Genomic DNA, 15,491 nt, shown 5'->3' with positions numbered 1-15,491 from the left:
TGCAGTGGCACACAGCTCATACTGAAATAGAACGAAAGCCCAAAAATGTCCTGCCCCCTCACCTTCCTTCATATTAAAGGGGAGGGAAGGGGAAACCTTTCCACTCTCCCTTGTTAGGCCTGAGTAATCAGATTTTTCCTAGAGACTAGTACATACTTCCTTTGCTGCAATTGAGATGAGAAATAACCACTCTGTAGCCACTAGTATGGTGGCTAGAGACTCTGCATATCCCCTTTTCCTGATAATTAGGTTGATGTATCTATGTCAGATTATTTCAGTCTTTCCTATCCCTCCTCTTGCTCATCCACCCCTAAAACTGCTCTTTTTGCTCCAGTGGGGAGAGAAGCATTTAAGAGATGTTGAATAGTTCTGCTGAACCAGAAAGTTCCAGTGCATGCTCAAGGCCTGCTGTCTCAGTTCAGTGAAACTGCCGCAGTTCCACAGTGTTTGGGCCTTCTATGCCCAGCGGTGCTAGGGAAAAAGAATTTACTCACAATCAGATGGCTCTCTGAAATGACAATATTTACTTAAGTTATTAATTTACTAATTTATAAGGCACCTGGCATCTTTGAAAGTTCATGGGATAAATAAATGTTAAATTGTTGGACCAAATTATTTACCGTACCCAGGTTCTGCTGGGAATGACAGATGGAGGACTGTCCAAAGAGTCAGTTATAGCTCTCTGATTCTCTACCCCAAGTGGGACTGTGTGTGGTTTCTACTTCCTGTGTGCTGCTTTCCTCCCTCATGCACTAGTCAGCAGAACTGGGAAAACCCACTGGACACTTCACAGTCCTGCAGAGCACCACTCATTGAATGACTGATCTGTCAGGTGTTTCTGACCCAGAAAAGATTCTCTCTCTTCACCTTCCTTGAGAAGAGGCTGGTGACTTTGGATCATTACAATATCTTGAATCCTATCCAATGAAGGTTTAAGTACAAAACTTTGTAAGACATCTTGCAGAAGACTCAAGACTGTTGTTAATATATGCATATATGTATTTCTCTTTCAGTATTGACCCGACCAAGGCCACACAGTGATGACTATAGTACCATGAAAAAAATTCCTCCCAGAAAACCAAAAAGAAGTCCCAACACAAAGCTCAGTGGTTCTTACGAAGAGATATCTGGCCAAAAGCCTGGTGATGTGAAACATTCAATTGTAGTCTCTCAAGCAGGTGGTCATGACACTATGACCATACAAAGAGCAGCTTCTGCTGACGGGCCACATCATAGCACATTGAGTTTGTGCATGTCACAGGAAGAGGAGGAAACTGAGCCAGTGTATATTGAAATGGTAGGGAATACTATCACAAATACTTCTGCTGAACCAGAAAGCCCAGACCCAGGAGAATCTGTTTATGAAGAGATGAAATATTTTTTACCAGAAGAAGGCAGCAGTGGTATTGGGATGGTTCCTTCAGCGACTGGATCTCCTCCACTGTTGTTTGATAGCAAAAAAATTATACCAGTTGAAGAACTTGATGTAAATAATCAAGCAGCCTTGGGCTATAAAGACTCTTGTGACATTCCAGCCCCTTTTCCAAACTTGCTTCCTCATAGGCCCCCACTTCTTGTGTTTCCTCCAACCCCTGTAACATGCTCACCTGCTTCTGATGAATCACCCCTAACACCACTAGAAGTAAAAAAGCTTCCTGTCCTGGAAACCAATCTTAAATATCCTGTTCAGTCAGAGGGTTCAAGTCCTCTATCCCCACAGTATTCCAAAAACCAGAAAGGGGAGAATGAAAAACCTTCATCCCCAGGTTTGGCTGTATTTAATGTTTCAAGCAAAGTATCTCCTCCTTCATCTCCTCCTCCTCCACCTCCTCCTCCTCTTCCTCCCCCGCCACCTCCTATGCCCCCTACTATTCCCTATCGACCTTCCTCACATTTCACTTTCCCCCCAGAGACTTGTGCTGCTTTTCTGGTTAATACAGGGAAAACAGGAACAAACTCAGAGCCATCAAAAGTACCTCAGAGACCAAATCCTGTACAAGTTGGAGGTTCATCTTCCCAATTCTCCAAGCTGCCTTACTCCCCAGTAAAGGTGGCAAGAGTTGAGCACAGGAAATCAAACTCCAACTCATCATCTCCACTGCCATACAGCCCTACAAACTCAAGACCCTTGACCAGTCCCCTTGATGAGTTAACTAGCTTGTTCAACTCAGGGCGGAGCATGCTTCGAAAGTCTGCAGCAGGAAGAAAGATTAGGGAGCCTGAAGGTAAGCTTAATGGGAATGCTTCACCTTACTATGTATTCTATCTGCACAGACTTAATGGACAATATCTGTACCTCAATATTTGTGCTAATTCTCTTGGTTGTGATATTAGATGGAAGTGAGTCTAGAAAGCACTGGTAAGTAAATATTTTCATCTCTTCTATCACACTGTCAGCACTTTACCTTGACCAACTATGCCAGCCTCCAGCATCCACTTCTCCCACAAATGTCCTCATGCTTTTTTCCACGCTGACCCATGGAATACACTTCCTTTGTTCCTTCAGCTCCCTCTCCAAGTCCCACTCTGTCATGAACTCCGCTAACTAATGATAGCTAAAGTAGATTAGATCATTACTTTTGCCTTGGGTCACTATGAAATATCTGATGCTTTTTAAATTAATTTAGTACCAAAAAAAAATGTGGAAAATCAATATTTTTACATTAACATTGTAAAGATTTTTGTGTTTCCCATTCTTCCATCTTTCATGTGACTTTTATCCTTTTAAGCTATTTGTGGCACAGGTATTGTCTACATTTGTATTTGTACAGCTCCTAACATAGTGGGGTCTGAGTCCTGCTGGAGACTCTGGAAAGTATGGCAATATAGGTTTTTCATAATAATAAATAGATTATTTTAAGATATTTATAGAGTTAAATTATAATAATACTTATGTTCTAAACCAAAGACCACAAACAGATCTGCACATATCCCATTACATTTCTGGGGTAACACTATGTTCTTTACAATTTGTTGGTTGGCTGCCAAATTGAAATGCGTTTGTGTTTGGTGTGTAAGAGAGAGAGAGAAAAAGAAAATATTCACTGCACTGTTCTTCAGATACACTACTGGCAGAAGACTCTCCATGTTTTTCACTTTCACAACTTTTTGCAAACAATGCCTATCTTAAAGCAAAATAATGCCAAAATAAAATGTTATATCCATCTCTTCAACCACCTTAAAAGAAACTATTCATAGCTCAGGTTCAATGAAATATAAAAAAATCCCAAGTTGTGATGCATGGTAGTTTGCTGATTCCTTATGGGCAGTTTAAAAATATTATTCTGGGTCAGGTGCCTATTTTGTAACACTTGTTAGTTATGTTGCATCCTCAATAAACATATATAAATATGGAAAATTACCCAGAGATCACAAAGGGAAGATAGGGTTTTGTAGTGCTTACTTTGCTATTGCTCCAGTGTAACAGAGAAACTGGCCTACAAAATAAAATAATCTGTGTCAGAAGCAGATAAATTAGAAACAAATGGCCTGTTTTATTTATTTGTTTCTAATTTATCTGCTTCTGACACAGATTATTTTATCTTGTAGTTGTGAAAAATGCAGGGATAAAATAGAGAAAATATATGATCAGATTATACAATTCCTCAAGTTTTCTCTAAAATGTCAATTTTCCTTCTTCCAGTCAGTTCTTACACTACAGATTTAAATGTTTTTTCTCACATTCTAATAATTTTAATAAAATGACTAGATAGTACATCATATAAAGATGAGTTTACAATGTCAATTCAATGTCAGTATCTTGACTGCAAAATTGTATTTTGTATATTTCAGCAGGTCAGCTTTGAGAACATTTAATTTGTAGACTACAGTTCAGATTTTCATTATTACAGTTTCATGAAGACAAGAGTCTGTATAATGCAACCATGTTTCTCCTTTTAGAAGCATTTAACTCCCCAATTTAATACAAGAGGGGTTGCAATAATTTACACACACACACACACACACACACACACACACACACACACACACACAAATTGATATCCAGGCTTTCAGATGGCAGAGCAAAACCCCTTATACCTGATGCAATTGAGCCACAAGCTTGCCAATTTACATACATATTTTTGATACCATAGTATTTTACAGATCCTAATTTTATCATTCACCTTGTTCAAAGAGGAAATGGCTTCGGATTTTTGGTTGGTTTATTGTTATTGTACAGAAGCTCCCAGATTGGTATATGTGCAAATTATGACTTCTTAGAGTTCATCTTAATATCAGCTGTTACTTTAGATATATTAATAATGCAATTGACTAACCTTTTAATGTCTCTGGTCAGCTGATTTCATGTTATTTTTAATTTAATAACAACCACATACAGAAAAAGTTATGCCGTACATTATATACAGCAGCTTCTTTTCATGTAAAAGTAGTGTTCTAGCTGTCCATCTTGGACAGTCTTAGTCTGTGGGCAGTATCAACAGTTTGTTTAAAACCACAATCAATTAATTGGATTATTGACTCTATGATCCTCTTTCTCCATCTTTGAACACATATCTGACCCAGTAATTAGCTGTGTTTGTGTAAATATTCATGGCATAGTTAACTTTGATCTGATTTTCTATTTTCACACATAATGTAACTGTATGGTTGGCTTGATTATCTCCTCACTTACTATTTGTATACTGTATTTTCTATGGGCATAGTTCCACTGACTTCGATGGGATTACTCTTGATTTATGCAGATAAAACAGAATAGAATCAGACACAATTAGGAGATAGTGAGTAATTATACTTAGAAATTTTCATTATTTTTTAAAGTGGACAAACAGAGTTTTTATACACATTTAACAGAATAAATTGAAGTTATTTTGACTTTTTCATACATAGAGAACAAATTTAATTGGCTTCTCTCTCCATTATGTCTTTGACTCAGAAGCATTTGTTAGATTGAAGTGTGTTCTCAATGCAGTCTCTTTTAGTGCAGCACTAGAGGGCCACTTCAACAGGGACTACACATTCACTTTTCTAATACACACAAAAGGTTGTCTCAGGTTTTGATATTTTTACAAACTCATTTTTCATCCCCTGTTATCAGAAGATGAAGATCAGCTTAGGTATCCTGTGATTTGAGACTAGTGTAACAACTAAGTGTGCCTACCATCTAGCAGCTCTGAATTTACCTATCACTTGGAAAATATTAGACTCCTAAATATTTCATCAAGAAAGAACTAAGCATGAAAGATCAAAGTTCAAGGAAGACATGCCATAACATTTAAAATCAATATTTTATTAGATAAAAGCTGCTGTATAAATTTAAGTGCAGTTACATATGAATTGTTACATATAAATTGTTGATGAGACAAAGGATCTATTGTATCAAATAAACACAGACAAATATACACAGTGTCTTTTTACAGCTCACATTTTAGTTTTCTGCATATGTTCAGTTCATTTCTCTTGTTATAGCCATTATAAATATTACCTTTCATTTACCCTCTGGTGCATTTTAATAAGATAGCAACATAAGGAAGCAGTTATACAAAATATGAAGTTCTATATTGGAAAATGCATAAATTGTTGGCTTGTCTAGTATTTTTAGAATATCTTATTCTGTCTAGTTTTAGAGGGGCAGCTGTGTTAGTCTGTATTTGCAAAAACGAGGAGTCCTGTGGCACCTTAGAGACTAACAGATTTATTAGGGCATAAACTTTCATGAGAAAAACCCACTTCATGAGATGTGTTGGAGTGGAAGTTACAAAAACAGAGGCATATATCAGAGAAAAATTGCTTGTGTTAATGAAGCTAATCTAGTCAGGGTGGAAATGGATCATTCACAGCATTTGGTGTGGAGATGTGAATATCCAGAGAAATGTTAACCTGTTGACATCCTTATTCAGTCCTTAATTAATAGTGTTGAATTTTCAAAAGAACTCCAGTTCATCTGTCTCCATTTGTAATTGGGTTTTGAAAATCTTTTGTAAAAGGATGCTACTTTCAAATCCATCACTGGATGTCCAGGAAGGTTAACGTGTTCTCCTGTAGACTTATGTGTGTTTCCATTCCTGATGTCTGATTTCTGTCCATTTATCCTTTGGTATAGACTGTCTATAGTCTGGCCAATATACATAGCAGAGGGGCATTGCTGGCACTTGATGGCATATATCACATTAGTGGTTGTGCAGGTGGGTGAGTCCCTAATGGTGTGGCTTATGTATTTAGGGTGGGGTGGGTTATGTTTTGAATGTTGGGGGAAGAGAAAAGGTCCTTGGCAGCCGGGTGGGCTAGAGGGAAAGAAAAGTCCCTAGTGACCGGAGGTTGTCTGAGGGGAGAGAAAAGGCCCAAGTCAGATGGGACTCTTGCTGCTCTGAGCCCCTCCTCACCCCACAACCCTCAGTCTCACACACCCTTACTCCCAGCTTCCTTCACTGCCCCCACACACACATCCCCAAGGCCCTATCCTGACTCCTGCATCCCCCACAGTCCAAGCTCCCTGACATGAAGGACCCAGGCAGTAAGTCTTTTAATTATCAATAAATGTGGTAGGTCACTATCAAAGGTGTGTGTCTACTTTCCTGTCTATGTACAGACCAGCTCATATCTGAGCTACCCCCTTTGAAATCATAAGCAACACAATGACAATCAGGCATATATTCATAAAATGTTATGGGCATCTCCTATTGCCCTCTTTACCCCCTTCCTGAGTCCGGTACTTTCCAGGTAACCATACATGTGAATAGTGATGTAAATAGTGATGGTCAGGGAGCTGCTAATGGTCCCCTGATATTGCATGTATTTTGGCAGCCTAGTTCCAACTAGAGCTTAGCAAACAAATATGCTTTATGTGCTAGGCGAACTTTGGAAAACAGCAACTTGTCTCTTGTCTCTAAAGGAACGTTGTCCTGTCAGAGGAAGTTATTCTTTTGATAACTTGTAAATAATTCCCCACTATGAGCAGATTAAAGTAAGCTACTGTTGGTAGCTAACATAATTCTATGCTGGATTGCAAATTAAATTCCCACTGGGGTTTGAGAGATGAAATCCCAATCCTTTATCCTCTAAGCAATTCAGACTTTCCTCTTAAGCAATTTAATAAAGATAATATTCATATCTGCATCTCATTACTCCTACATTATAATATAAAAAATTTCCTTCTTTTGTAGCAATCCCTAAGAATTTACAAAATGTGAGCACTACAGAAAGCTATCTTGTCACCTATTATCATCTTTTACCCAAGAATACTGAGAAAATTATAATATGATACTTTGCACTTATATAGCATTTTATCTGAGGATCTGAAGGCACTTTAAAAACATTAATGAATTAAGCTTCAAAATACTTCTTTGACATAGATTAACACCTGCTTATATAATTCTACTTAATTACCTAATACTGTTCAGTCTGACTCAATCTTCAGATTAGAGAAGTGACTAATCTTTAGATTAGGTGAGTGCACCCATTTTAATAATTCACAAGTGAGTAATTTAAAAGTTTAGGGCTGATACAAAGAGTAGGGGATAATTAGAGCTGCTCATAGCTCTTTGATACTGGACTCAGTTCTAAACTAGCCCTGCATTGTTTGGCTATGGACTCTCTAAACCGGAGATTACTGAGTATGTAGCATGGGAGCCAACAACCTCAGTTTCGTGCTGGAAATTCCTCCATGCGAAGGGAGTTCCCTAGCTGAGGAGGAGTGTTGCCTTTGAGTTACTAGAGCAGCACAACAGGGATGAAGTGAGCCAGGGAAACTTGCTGCTTAGAATCTTTTCCTGCTCAGAGAATTTACACAAACCTTTTGTGATTCCAGGAATGTTTTAATTAGAAGTAGATGTAAACATTTATATAATGACAAGGCCAAAAGGCTGCTATTGCAATTGGAGCCATGTTTTGCAAGGTGCTGTGCAAACATAGAGAAGACACGTTGTCCAGGAAAGGCTTCATGTGAAACGATGCAAAAGTGAGTGGACCAAGAGTTGGAGCACAGTGATATAATGTACAAGCCCATTAAGATGGTGAAGAACTGGCATGACTTCTGTAGTTACATATTTCCTTATCGGTGATGGGTTTGTTTGTTTGTTTGTTTGTTTGTTTGTTTGTTTGTTTTTAATTGGGATAAAGATAGGGTGAGGAATGGGGTAGCTACAAGAATAGAGCAATGAAAAAGGAAGGGAAAGAGGAACTCTCAGGGTACATCTACACTTCAGAGGAAGATTGAAGCTGCCACTGTTGATCTTCCAGGGTTCAAATTAGTGGTCTAATTAAGACAGCTAATTCAAACTGAGAGGGTCACTCTGGTCGATGCCAGTAACCGTGCTTTCACGAGGAGTAAGGAAAGTCGAACGAAGAGTATTCTTCCTTTGAATTCCTGCAGTATAGACAGTGCCAAAAGCCGAGTTAAGCTACTTCGACTTCAGCTACACAATTAAAGTAGCTGAAGTTGCGTATCTTAACTTTGTCCTGCAATGTAAACATACCCTCAGAGTTTTACACCTGTTTAATTTACCCTTTCTTTGGGGGTTTGGTTTTTTTTTCTCTTGCACTCATCATAAACAGTTCACTCTAATGATCTGATATTCAGTATTTAAAATATTTAAAATTGGAATTATTAGCTACATGCAATAAATTCACATACAGGTACTGTGGTGTTCCCTGACTTCCAATATATCTCTTTTAATCTATAGGAGCTCTTAAAGAAACCATGTGAGAGAGGTGAGAAAAGATTAGGATTTGGGAATTTTAGAGAATGTTATCCTTTTCCTTTTTTCTTTTAAGGTATCATTCCTAGAAAAATTAGGCATTTTTAATTTGATTAGCAGAATTTAATTTATATTACTCTTGTCACATTTACACATTTGCATATTTCTAACTTTGAAAGTTGTGAGATGTCAAGTTTAATGTCCTCTGGGGAAGGGCTATGGTGATGCTGATGCATATAGGAAGAACTTTCCTCACCCACCGTGCCAAGCATTGTCTGTCACAGGCAACATATTTCACTTCTGAAATTAGTGCAGGTTTACTGTGAACATTCTTGCTAATAAAACTCAATAGATATAATATTCAAAGAAAACAAACTCCTGACCTAAACGGTGCATTTGAGTGAGTGCTCTGAGTATTTTTGCAGGAATTTCTCAGCTCCATATTAAAATACCTGTACATTTGTATGGTACTCCCACATACAAATGTACCTAATTTCAATCACATAATTTTTTTTTAAATGATCAATTTTTGGTTGCCCACATAGAGGATCCTTTAAATGCCCTGATGTATAAAGGGTGGGTGCTCAGAACATGGTCTGCTCCTGAAGTCTCCCTCCCGAGCCCCAAGTTTGTCACTAGATGTCAGGAGAGTGTTCATTTAGACCCTGCTTATATCATTAAACTTGCATGCCTAAAATAAAATATATGCATATGTCATGGCAGGATTGGGACGTTAGAGGTTTTTCATAATTACTGTTGCAAGAGCAGGAAGTTAAGGGGGGGGCCTTTTCTAATCACTTTTAAAATTGCCCCAATCCATGTGAGTTTTATTCAGTTCCTCATGCTTTATATAACACTTTCCCTGTCTTGTGTTTCTCTCTGCTTTGAATTAATTTGCTCTCTTAACTCTCACATTGCTCCTGTGGCAGCTGAACCACCGCACCATGTATCTTGAGCCCATAAACTGGAATAACACTCAGCATGTAGCATTGAATTCAGGTGACAAACTGCAAGCCCATTATTTTAAAAAGAAAGTGAAATTACAAGTCTGGAGCACTGTTCCTTCTTTATTGAAAGATCTGGAAATCACCTGGTAACTAAGCAGCATAGCCAGATTGGAATCTTTAAAACATAAACAACATATTTGCAAATAACCAGTAATTTAATGGCATATGGAGGCAGACTTGAGTCCAAGATGCAGGTCCAGTGAAAGCTTTGTTCAGTGTTCTTGCACTGTGTTGATTGCAGCTGTATCGGAGAGGAGAGAACAAGTGCAGACAAATGAACTGAAACAAGCTGTCATTTGTGGCAGCAACAGCAGAAAGTTCTGACACCCATACATATAAGATGCAATTATTTAGTAATAAAAGTGGTGTGATTTTGTTACTAAGGGATTAAAGTTATTGTGGTACTATTATTCTCTTGATCAGAACACGAAGAATGAAACAGCGAAGCAGATTTAAAATGGCATGCCACCCATTTATTAACTTCTAACTTGAATGTGGATGGGTATCCTAGGTATATACTTGGGGTCACAATGGCGTTAACTGACCTTCTTCCATATAACTAGTCCTGGGTGGAGAATGTTTTGTAGAAGATTGTGAAACTTCAAAATTTGTTTTCATTTTGATTTGAACTGAAAGCTCCATATTTTTAAATTCTCCATAAAATAAAAATTGGGAGGGGAGGGCAATTAGTTTTTGAGTCATAGAAATGTTGTTGTTAGAAATGTTTAGAAAACATTTCTATTGGAAGTACCAAAGCAAAATGTTTTAACTTTTGACACAGGACTAGAAATTTAGTAGTAACCATTTTCCACACAATTTTCAGTCTGTTAGGGCAGGGAAGAGAGGGGAGAGTTGGAGAGAGGCTAGGAGCAGGACACTGGGCCAGGCCAGGTGGGAGGGATGGGGGTGTGCTTGTTGCTCCAGGTGCCACTGCTGCCATATTTGGACAAACTTTTCAAGGGGCAGTTCAATATATTTGCTACTACATTGAAGCGGTCTTCTAAGCCCAACCCATTTGTGGGGCAGAGAGTCTTGTACAAGTTCACTCTGGGCTCACCTGAGGACAAGCACCAGAGATCAGGTGCCCCGTTCTTCCTATCATGTCGTTGAGATGGCTCCTCAAACCTAATCCCTCATATCCCCTGACACATCTCATCCTGATCCTGTGAGGTCCATGGAGCCATATATTGAAACACACACAAGAACTTGAGTATCCCCATCTCCCATGTAAAACCCTAAGGACTACACTATAAAGTCATTTTGATACTCTCTTTTTGGTCCGATGACTTTGTAATCATTTATACAAAGTGGAACATCTTTAACAGAAAAGCTTGAGAAACCCAATGCACTGGTGGTAGGGCACTCACCTAGGTCAGGTCCCTGTCAAACCTGGGGCTATGTCTACACTACATTGATCTATAGGAAAAAGGTACACAAGTCTTTCGAAAATGGCAGGCTGAGGAATACAGGATCTTTCAAAAAAGCCTGCCGTTTTCGAAAGAACCGCGTTTAGACTGTGGTTTTACTTTCAAAATGTCACTTGTTCAAAAGAGCGCTATGACGCGATTATGCAAATGAAGCACGGGATATTTAAATCCCCGCTTCATTTGCACTTTCAAAGTGCCTCATTTACATCCCTCTGTCAACAGAGGGATGTAGCCTAGACATAGCCAACAGTGCTACAGGACCATTTGTTGCTTTTTAATCTTTTTCTGTTGATCCACCTATCAGTGTTAAGGCATGCCCTCCCACCTTCACAGTTACTGGGGTCATGTTATACGAAGCTTATCACAGTAACACAGATCTTGCTCTGCCTTCTTATTATAGGCCTCTGTTACTTGGTGACAGCTGCAGCCACAAAACATTTGAAGCCCTCACCTTGTACACTGGAGAAAGGTACCATCTCCACCAGCCTCACGCTATCTCTGACCAGTGTCATGTCTTTACGGTCATTGCTATTATATCTTTGCCCTCTCTCTGATAACACTTCACTATGGCATGAGTGATGGTGCTGTACTCAGCTGATGAAATCATGGAAAGCATTATGGTGTGTCATCCTTTGCTATGTCGTAGACTCAGGCTCAGTGCTCAGTTTGCTTTTTGCCTGAGATAAACTCTTGCAGCATGTTTGCTTTCTGGTGTGTGACTCAGCATTTCTGATGTCCCCAGTGTTTTCAGGTCATAGCTCCAACTGTCTCTCCAGCTGCATAGTTTCCAAATCGCACTGGTACTGTTTACAGCATCCGTTTTGAAATGTTGTCAAACCCAGAAGATGTCCATTTAAGGTGTTTTCCATGTGGAGTTAGAAGATTGTATCTGCTTGGGCTTGGAGACAGCTACCTCTGAGAGAAATGCAGTACACTAAAACCATATCAAGCAGAGATGGAAGAAAGTGACCTTTCCCTCTTTCTAGGAACTATGATTAACAAATTGCATCCTTTCCAGGATTGACATAGTAGTGGAGAAAACTTTTTTTCAAATGAGTTGATAGTATGAGCAATAGCTTGCTTGAGCGGTCAGCCTCTGGATCAGAATTTGGAGTAACTGGAACTGTGCTAACCATAACTTCCTTTTCCTCACTATTATGGTTGTCTCCTGCACCCTGAGGGTACATTTACAAAACAGTGTTATTTCAGAATAACTAGCATTATTCTGAAATAACGTAGTCCGCCTCTACACCACAAGCAGTTATTTCAGCTTAATGTCGAAATAATGGGGAGCTGGAGGACTGCTTACTTTGGCTGTGTCTAGACTACACCTCTCTGTCAACAGAGAGATATAGATTAGGCATGCTGAAATTACTAATGAAGCAGGGATTTAAATATCCCGTGTTTCATTAGCATAAACATGGCTGCCACTCTTTTCAAAATGGAGCTTTTTTGAAAAAAAAACAGCATTCTAAACGCAGATCCGTTGAAAATAAACCCTTTTTTCAACAGATCCTGTAAACCTCATTTTTTGAGGAATACAGGATCTGTCGAAAAAGGGTTTATTTTGGACAGATACGCGTCTAGACTGACATTTTTTTTAAAAAAGCTCCATGTCGGAAAAAAGTGGTTTCCATGTTTAGCCATGTTGATGCTAAGGAAGCATGGGATATTTAAATCCCTGCTTCATTAGCAATTTCAACATGCTTGATTTGCATCCTTCTGTCAACAGAGGGATGCAGTCTAGACATAGCCTTTGACTCCTGTAACCCTCATTTTATGAGGATTAAGGGAAGTCAGAGGAAAAGTGCTCTACCTCAGACTTCTTGCTGTGTAGATAATGCCAAAAGCCAAAATAAGCTATTTTGACTTACGCTAAACAATTGACGTAGCTCAAGTGGTGTTGCTTATTTTGGCTTTAGCCCTGCTGTGTAGATGTGCCCTGGGTGTTTGATTGTGCCCCAAGGAAATAGTGCTCTCTACAGAAGCAGCCAACTGGTGTCTGATGACTACTCTTCCTTAGGGCCTACTTCCCCTCACTTCATTTCGTGCTGTTCATGCTGCAAAGCTTCTGCAACCGCTTCTCCACAGAGCAAGCCAGAAGAGGTTTTTATTTTCCCTACCCTAAACACTCCAAGGAAGAGCACTATTTCTGTGCCACCTCATTATGTAATCTGGTAGTTTCACTGACAGCTGTGAAATGGAGGCTCTGAGAGGGATGGTGGAAGCCCTTGTCCTAGGAGCAGCAGTGTGGTTTTCCCACTCCGATATTTGCTTTACTCTTTGCAACTTGCGGAACAGAAAATAGGGGGGCAGTCAGGTTTCATGAGATAAAATAAGTCTATTAATAATGTTTGCCTTCTGTAGCAGTGGGCATCTGTCATGGAGAAGTAAACAATACCTGCTGGTATTCTGGGGGAATCCAGTCCTGACAGTCTTCAGCCTTATATATTTCTTTCAGACAGACTAAGATAATCAGTCTGCCTGTAGCTCCAAACAGGCAAATATATAAGCACGAGGCTAAGTCTTCTTCTAAATCCACTTCAAAGAAGTTGGATACAGCTGTAAGCAAACCCATCAGCTCAGTCCATTGGGACTTAGTATGTTTCTGATCCCAGAGGCATGACAAAAAAATCCCTTAAGCACAAGGCCACATCAGTACCAGACCATATTCCATTGGTTATTCCTCTAAAACCCTCAGCATTGATGAAGTGCAATCACTGTCAATTGTAGTACCTCCCTACTCACCGCATCCAGTTGCTCAAATAAGCAAAGTTCCTCCCACACTGAATCCCTTTCTGCCCTACACGACATTTTTGCTCTCCTGGATCTGAAATCCCCCCCCCCACACACACACACACACACCACCACCACCACCATTGAGTCTCTCCGTTTCCAAGGAGCTAACATCACCTCTTAGTGAATTGACCACTGGAAAGAGTTTATCAGCTATCTCATACACAGAATACACCTTCTCTCTATGGCTACTGCTATGTCATGGCTACATCCATCTGGGTTCCCTAGGCAGATCCAGAATAACTTTGAGTACCTCACCTTTGATGAATCACGCATTTTGAACCAGAAGACAGGCAAATTTATCCATATCCTGAAGAACTCCCGGGCTACTTTCTACTCACTGGGGATATGCATGCCTGACCCTAATCCCTGATATAGACATATGGCTTAGCATATTCTTTATCTGTTGTCTTTTTAGGTTACATTATTTTGTTAATATTTTCAAGATCTATTAAAAAGAGTAGTAAGATGGCTCATTTCTCTATGGGTTACTGTACAGTATTTCAGAATGACATGATGACCTTGGCACCTAAAGAAATAAGGCCCTTCCAGTATCAGATTGCTATATACGCTCTAATATATATTGAGAGAGAGAGAGAGAGAGAGAGAGAGAGAGAAGGATTCAGTGAGTAGCCATTACTCCACAGGGTTGAAAGATTAAATGGCTTTTGGCTCTTACGGCTGAATCTGCAAACAGAAAGCATTTACTGGACATTGGCCATTTTCCATGAAAAGAGAAATAGTTTTCAGTATACACTATTAACATCATTTATTTTAATTCTTCTTTTCCTTTTTTTTTAATGATCTTAATCTTTTTCACTGTCTCCAGCTGTGAGGGCAGGCCTACACTAGAAGTCCTACGTCGACACAGCACATTGGTATATGAAGCTTACTAGCATACTAATATTCTGTGAAAATCCCCATACATACTGGCACTTACTCTCTCCTAAATTCTGTCTAGGAATTTATGTAAGTAGGAAAGCAGATTTCATCACTTAGTTACCATATAGTTTCTCAATCAGTATCTGCAGGACAATTGAGCTTATAGATTCTGTTCATCCATTTTCCATGAAGGGTGTGAGATTAGCTATATAAGATGATGGTAACATTATATTAGGTATAGTCCTACTCTGAAAACAAATATAGTGTTTAGAAATTCACATTTGTGTTCATACAAAGAGAGTAAATGGTTTTATAACAGAATATTTGGGATATATACAACTCAACTAAAATAGGGAATATTTTTCTTTCTCAAAGAGAAAGGGATCATTTAACTCCCTGATGTTTTAATTCATAGGAATTCACATAAACAAGGAAAGAAAAGGAGCAGTGGTAGTTAATCATTTCCATGATTGGCATATTCAAACTTATTTTTTCCCAAATACGAAGAGAGTGTGTCTTTATTACACCCTGTGTCTCATGATTATGTCATGAGCTGTAAAGTCCATCTCTTCCAGGATTAGTGACTATATCAGGTGCATAGGGATTTTGTGAGTTGATCTATTGCATATCTGTTATATTTTAAAAAGTACTCTACTGGTTTTCATGTGTACAGAATATGATGTTTGTGACTATCTACTATGCCACAAGTAAGAGACAAACTGTGC

The 15,491-nt window shown here is 39.0% G+C and overlaps 1 protein-coding gene across 4 annotated transcripts in view; it reads left to right on the top strand.

Moving 5' to 3' along the window:
* The window catches only part of MYO16 (myosin XVI), a 518,064-nt gene that overhangs the window by 456,765 nt on the left and 45,808 nt on the right, over positions 1-15,491 (top strand). For 3 of the 4 annotated variants that reach the window (XM_075918615.2, XM_075918604.2, XM_075918641.2), the window contains exons 32-33: positions 1,014-2,225; positions 11,489-11,557. In XM_075918615.2, the coding sequence (XP_075774730.2) occupies positions 1,014-2,225; positions 11,489-11,557 (1,281 nt within the window). The remainder of the gene's footprint in view (positions 1-1,013; positions 2,226-11,488; positions 11,558-15,491) is intronic. The other variant, XM_075918634.2, reaches the window with a different exon arrangement.

This window comes from Pelodiscus sinensis, chromosome 1, assembly GCF_052426305.1.
Source record: "Pelodiscus sinensis isolate ZL-2025 chromosome 1, ASM5242630v1, whole genome shotgun sequence".
Lineage (NCBI taxonomy): Eukaryota > Metazoa > Chordata > Testudines > Trionychidae > Pelodiscus > Pelodiscus sinensis.
The sequence above is the reverse complement of the archived record's forward strand: the minus strand, read 5'-3'. Positions and strand labels throughout refer to the sequence as shown.